General features: G+C 54.4%; 1 protein-coding gene across 4 annotated transcripts; it reads left to right on the top strand.

The window, feature by feature from the left end:
- Positions 1-332: 332 nt before the first annotated feature.
- Positions 333-5,532, top strand: KAZALD1 (Kazal type serine peptidase inhibitor domain 1). 4 transcript variants are annotated; one of them, XM_084772210.1, is made up of 6 exons: positions 333-1,219; positions 1,807-1,994; positions 2,686-3,235; positions 4,438-4,598; positions 4,687-4,834; positions 5,054-5,532. In XM_084772210.1, exons 3-6 carry the CDS (start codon positions 2,704-2,706, stop codon positions 5,146-5,148), a joined length of 936 nt encoding a protein of 311 aa, XP_084628336.1. In that variant the 5' UTR covers positions 333-1,219; positions 1,807-1,994; positions 2,686-2,703; the 3' UTR covers positions 5,149-5,532. The 4 variants fall into 4 exon arrangements, with proteins under 4 accessions (XP_084628336.1, XP_084628334.1, XP_084628335.1 ...); XM_084772208.1 differs by lacking the exon at positions 1,807-1,994; XM_084772209.1 differs by lacking the exon at positions 333-1,219 and having other exon boundaries at positions 1,257-1,994.
- Positions 5,533-6,667: the final 1,135 nt, after the last annotated feature.

Below are 6,667 nucleotides of genomic sequence, written 5' to 3'. Positions count from 1 at the left end.
ATGATGAGCACGAGGAAATACAAGCTAGGCTTTCAAATTGTTTTATGCGAACAAACTGTCTTCTAAAATATTATTACAGGGCTGGAGATGCAGCTCGGCGACATAGTTCTGGCTTAACTATAAAAGTTCCCTGTGTAAACATCAGCAATGCAAACTTATAGTAAGAACTTTTCGGGTACAGTGGATTCCTAGTATAGACAGTATGCATTGTCACTAGGCTCAGCTGCTGCAAACCCACCAGAGGGCGCTCGTTCTCCGTCGATTTAATCCCTAGCCTCACATTAGTGACAGAAAATTCAGGTAAAAGTCATCTTTCAGTCAGGGAGTCTTTCAGTTTTAATACACAAAGGCTTCCCCAGAACTTACTTAACAGCCAAGTCTCGGGGATACAGAGTCATAAAATACAGTGGTGAATTAGGTGTGATTCCTACCAGAGGCTCAAAGTATAGCAAAAACTAAAAGTAAACACTAGGACCCCAAAACTGGTGATTAAAAAAATTTTTTTTTACATATACATTTATATTATTGCACTTATATACAATAAACTACATACGGCAAGAAGAACCACAAAACAATCAGGAATTATATAAATGTTACATTCACAGTGTTTTGGCTATTTGTATTTTGGCAGCCTTGAAGAAAACATCTTTCCTATCTTGGTGCGTCCAAAATTCTGAATGTAAATAAATATCTATCATATCTCAAACTCAAAGCTGGTGATTTTGATAGTGGCTCCTAGCGCTGGAAGCTCAGAGCTCTTCGTTTAGATTTCCTGGACAGCTCCCACTCTACCCCAAGGCGCGCTGTCAGTCACAGCTAGGGACCTCCCTTAGAGTGCCTCCATTTCTGCGCTGGGCAAGCAGCTGTCCTCACGCCTTTTCTAGAACATTCTGCAATGCTCCCAGGCCAACACTTAATTTGTTCTGCAGCCCAGGGATTGCCTAGAGTATCCTCAGTATCTGCCAGCCCGCGATCTTTCCCGGCTTAAAAGCCGCGGGCTTTTCCTTTTGACCGTCTAGCTTTCCGTTCTGTTTCTCGCGACGGTTTCGAAACCTCGCGTGAAATTTGCTTCCGGTCCTCTCGGAGTTTAGGATCATCAGCGTACAGCTTTCGTCCACCTCGTCAGAATCCCTCCGGCCAGGAGCGGCATCTGTGCTGACTGAATGCTCCTTTGAGGAGGGCTCGGTCGAGGTCAGAAGAGCGCCAAGTGCAGAGCAAGGTCGCTACCGGCCCCGTGCGCACGCGCAGTCAGGGCCTAAAAATAAACCCCGCCCCCCCTTGCCCGAAAACTAGGTTTCCTCCTCCTAGGTCCTTGGGTTGCGGCTTCTGGAAGCTGTTAAGGCACTGGCAGGGGCGGGTCCTGCCATTCTCGGGGTGGTGGGCGGGCCTCTGGGGATGTTTTGCTTCCTGCCCCAAGCCCAAAGTGCCACCGTGGCGCTGGTGGCGGTCTCCAGACAGGAACACTTTTGGCCCTGACATCCTCGAATTTGCAACCTGTAATCCGGACCCGGAGAGACGCCCTACAGGGAGTCACCCGCCGGCCTCGCTGCGGCCGCTAGCCAGTTCCGACCTCTAATCACCAGGCTCCTCGGCTGATTCAAGCACCTGCCCTATAGTGGGAGGGGGGTGGCCAGATGTGGATGGCAGATGGAAACGCTTATAGACTAATCTGCGCCCCAGTGGAGAAACTAGGCGAGCACAGCTGCAAACCGTCCCCGGAGGAAGCCGGCCCTGGGCCTGCTCCCCAGAAGCGCCCATCCTTCACCGTACAATTTCTTAGACCAGTGCCCTTTCGTTTTCATGCAGCTGTTTGCCTGCTCTCAGGAACTAAATCAGATGAGACGGGTCCTGGGGCTTCAGCCAACAGCGTGAGCTCCTCGGGCCGTTCCCACCCCTACTCTCCGTCTCCGGTTCTCACCCGGTTGCGTTCCCTGCTTCAGTGTCTGGTTACGGGCTGCTCAGTGCACGCATTGTGACTTGGGCTAGGGATAACGGTAAAAGGCCCAGGAGGGTCCCTGTGCGACTGGATACAATGATCAGCCCCAGGACCTGGGAAGAAGGCGGGTATTCGACGTCTAGGGGCGGGGAGAAGGGGCGGAGGAGCTGCTCTTTGAATCTTAGTCTGTGGACTGCCCACGAGCCCTCGAGCCCTCGACAGAAGCAGAGGTAGCCAGAGGATCTGGCTGGCGTGCACGCAACTCTTTTCGTTCCCCTAGCGGTTCTTTAAGATCGGAAATCACAGCTGTTAAGAAGGGTCTAGTTCAAGGCACTTAGGTGAGTGGCTGGGACGCTCCCATCGTGACCATCACTCTACTCTGAACCTTTTACTTTAGGTATAGACTTATCCATCTCTGGGGGGAATAAAGGTGCATCAAAGTTGGGTAGTTTATGGAGGTGGTGCTAGTGTGTGTGTGTGTGTGTGTGTGTGTGTGTGTGTGTGTGTATGTGGGGGGGGGGTATACATGCATGGGTGTTAGAGACCATACCCCCGAGCCCCCAAGACTAGCTCAATCAATTACCAACTCGCATAACCCCCAGGGAGTCACCAGGCCTCTTTGCTGGGGCTTCTGGTTGGTGCCAAGGTAGCAGGGGAAGGGGCGGTGTTCGAATCAAGCTTTTGCACAAGGAGCAATGAGGCATTGGCTTTATTTCTGACCGCCAGACCTGGCTTCCCTCTCCTGGCAGGGTGCCACCTACGCGCTGATGCCCCGAGAGCTCACAGGGCTTCCAGCTAACCATGCTGCACCTACTTTGGCGCTGCCCTTGCTACTACTATTATTGGTGGTGGTGTGGACCCCGCTCCCCATTAGCGCCAGGCCGTCCACGGGCCCCGATTACCTGCGGCGAGGCTGGCTGCGGCTGCTGGCGGAGGGCGAGGGCTGTGCTCCCTGTCGGCCAGAAGAGTGCGCTGCGCCGCGGGGCTGCCTAGCAGGCCGGGTGCGGGATGCCTGCGGCTGCTGCTGGGAATGCGCCAACCTGGAGGGTCAGCTCTGCGATCTCGACCCCAGCGCTAACTTCTACGGGCGCTGCGGCGAGCAGCTCGAGTGCAGGCTGGACGCGGGCGGTGACCTGAGCCGAGGAGAGGTTCCGGAGCCGCTGTGTGCTTGCCGTTCGCAGCGCCCACTGTGTGGTTCCGACGGCCGTACCTACGCGCAGATCTGCCGCCTGCAGGAGGCCAGCCGCGCTCAGCCCGACGCTAACCTTACTGTGGTGCACCCAGGGCCCTGCGAATCGGGTACGCTAGCCCAGAGCTCTTAGTACCAGGACTCAGCTCCCTAAAGGCACTGCTCCCCGAGAGCGAGAGCCTCAGAGGTTGTCAGCTAAAACGCATGCTTTTAATCCCAGCACTTGAGAGGCAGAGGCAGGAGGATCTCTGTGAGTTCGAGACCAGCCTGGTCTACAAAGTTAGTTCAGGATGGCCAAGGCTACACAGAGAAACCGTCTCGAACCCCCCCCCCCCAAACACACACACACACACACACACACACACACACACACACACACGTTGAGATTTATTGGCACATTTGAATTTCGTGAGACCCCAACCTAGACTGTTAGGGACCGGCCCTCAGAAGGAACAGGCACATAGCTAATAGCTGGGGCAAAGCTGAAAAGACCCCCCCAAGATTTTGTCCAGACTGCTGGAGCCCAGGAGATGGTGTGGGTCTGTGAAATGCAGCTTGTTAATCCTGCTTTCCCCCACCCCCACCCCAGCCTATCCATTTTCTCTTGGATTTAGGAATTAGTGAAGGGAAGATGGCTTCTTGCTTCTCTCGCCCACCCCCCTCATCCTGCGGGGAGGGGTTAGGGGGTGTTCAAGCCTTAAGGTTTTCCTTGGCAGCTCTCGCTTCCTGGCTTTGGCTAGGCTGGGGCTGCAGTGAAAACAAACGCGCCCGCAGCGGGGTCCCAACAGTTTTCCCCGAGGTGCAACAAGGTGGTTTCAGGTTCCCCTGCCTCCGCCGCTAGTCCCACCTCCACCCACTCAGAGCCCAGATCATGTCACATTCTCACGACATTTGGAATGTGGCTGCTCTTCAGGCCTTTGGGAATTGGGCCTAGTTAGAAAAAAAGGGGGGCGGGGAGGGAGGAAGGTGTCGGTTGCATGGCCTGCAGGGTGGAGTGAGGACAGGGGAGCAGTCTAGGACAGAGCTTGGTTGCCCAGATACATCGTGGGTCTGTAGGCATGTTTGTGCAGTTTATGGGCTGCTCTGTGTGCCTGCGCATCTCCATACTTGCTTCTGTGCTCTTGTGTGCATCTGTACCAACATATGTATGTGTCCACACTTGTGGCGTATTTTGCTTGCATATGCATGTTGACCTCTGCATGCTTTGTACTCTGCTCCAAACACATCTGCATTAGTTTATAAACCGTGTTCTTCCTGAGCTGGATACAGCTTTCTGTTCTCAAGCATTTATGCTTCCATCTCGCTGCCCCAGAGCCCCAGATCGTGTCACAGCCTCACAATATTTGGAACGTGACTGGACAGGATGTCATCTTTGGCTGTGAGGTGTTTGCCTACCCCATGGCTTCCATTGAGTGGAGGAAAGATGGCTTGGACATCCAGCTGCCAGGGGATGACCCCCGTATCTCTGTGCAGGTAGGAACAGGGGGCAGGGGCAGGGGCATAGTCCCGTAAAACCTAGGGCTTCCCTAAATGACCTAGCTGACAGCAAATCTGGCTCCAGTTTAGGGGTGGACCTCAGAAGTTTGAGGTGACTGGCTGGCTACAGATTCAGGCTCTGCGTCCTAGTGATGAGGGCACCTACCGCTGCCTTGCCCGGAATGTGCTGGGCCAAGTTGAAGCCTCAGCTACCCTGACAGTGCTCACACTAGGTAAGGGAGCCCTGAGCTCTGGGTGCTAGGATTATGTGTGTGTGTGGGGGGGGGGCATTTGAACCCTTGAATGCATGTAAGGAACAGTTTGCATGTGAATATTGTGAGCGTGCATGCGCACACACAAACACACACTCAGCCTCCCATACACCACTGGACACTGTTTGCATCATTAGTGCCTCTTCCCTGATCCTTTTCCTTTCTCATGTGTGTTTGCAGACCAGCTCAACTCCACAGGACTCTCCCAGCTGCAGTCCCTGAGCTTGGTTCCTGAGGAGCAGGCAGAGAGTGAAGAGAGCGAGGATTACTACTAGGTTCAGATCTCTGGCACTCGGGTGTGGGTGTGTGGGTACAGCCTTCCACCTCGCTGTTGAGAAGGCCTGGAAAAGACTGGAAAGGACAAGCAGGATCCTTCCATGGGTTGTTCAGTGCTCATTGTAGCCTCAGTTTCCCTTTCCTCGAAACTCATCTTCCAGAAGCTTTCCACCTCATCAAGTGTTCCCAGGGGCACTTACTAACCACAGTCCTTTCTGCGGTAGGGGTGAGCACAGCCGAACTGAGTGAGTTTAGAGCAGTGAGAGGCACAGGGTAGCTTCCCCCCCACCCCACCCCTATCTGAGACACCACTCTAGCTGACAAAGCCCGCTTAGCAGACGACTAGACACAGTGGGCACCAATAAAAATTATAAACAAACTGAGCCACGCTACTTCGGACAATTCTTACAGCCGTGCACATGGGGGGTCAGACACCCCTGAGTGGCCCTCCGCCCCAACAGACTGGCTTCTAATGATAGCACCCAAACGAAGCCTGCTCTGTGAGAGAAGGCTCGACAAAGGCCTATACTGCCCTCTCCTGTCTTCCAGTGAGGCAGCCTAGAGCAATCTGGTTGGAGGAAGGGTTGCCTTCCCCCCAAGTCTTATATTCGGATAGATTATCTCCCAGTCCTTATTCTTGTCTCTTCTCTAGGAAGATCGGGGAACCAGGTCTATGTGGGTGGGACCCCAATACAAACGCTTAAACTGAGTGGTGGGGCACCTGTGTTAGCCACACGCTTCCTCGGCTCGGCTCCCTCCTTTCCTTCCCATTTTCCGGTTGAACCCGAAGTCATAGTAACCCAGTTTGTGAGCTGTTTGTTTGTTTGTTTTTGTTTTGTTTCGTTTTTTTCTGACTTCACAAAAGCACTCTTTGGCCTAGATCTCTCCCCATATTCTCAGCACCTAGCCCGAGGACACTGAGGAGTTTATGAAATTGTTTAAGGGTAGGGTAGAGTTAGTCATCAGGCCAAGATGCCGTGTGTGGAAAGCGACAACCTCCTACGCGCCCGGGCTCCGCCCGGAGCTGGCGCCACAGCGGGGAGGGAAGGCTCTTGGCTCAGCTCCTGCATTGGCATTGTGGGACCCAATTCAGGGTGCTGGGCCCCCTGGGAGGGGCGTGGCCGGGAACCCCCATTCTCGGGGCCTGGCCACTCCTCCCGCGTTGAATGCACTGCGCCTCTTTAATTGCTTCTGCCTGGCGGCAGCCACTTTTCCAAAACCATTCTGACCCTGGTCCCTGGTAGCCGCGCTCCGCTGCTTGGGCGGAATACTAGCAGCGAAATTTAAAGCGCCGACGGAAGCAGGAGAGTGGGAGGGTCTGGTCCAAGCCCGAGTTGGGGCATCTTGCTCTCTGCCACCTAAAGAAGGCCCGCTCCACCCTGTGAGAGGGGACCTGGGTCTGGGTCCCTGCGTCCACTCAGCTTGTTCTTTGCTCTGCGGAGGCCCAAGGCGCCCAGTGGCCGGTCTTGTCCTTTCGCACCCACCTGCTGAGCACAGCTCTTTGGCCAAACCCGAATA

This window comes from Acomys minous, assembly GCF_964271855.1.
Source record: "Acomys minous genome assembly, chromosome: 2".
Taxonomy (NCBI): Eukaryota; Metazoa; Chordata; class Mammalia; order Rodentia; family Muridae; genus Acomys; species Acomys minous.
This window is presented reverse-complemented; position numbering and strand designations above follow the sequence as displayed.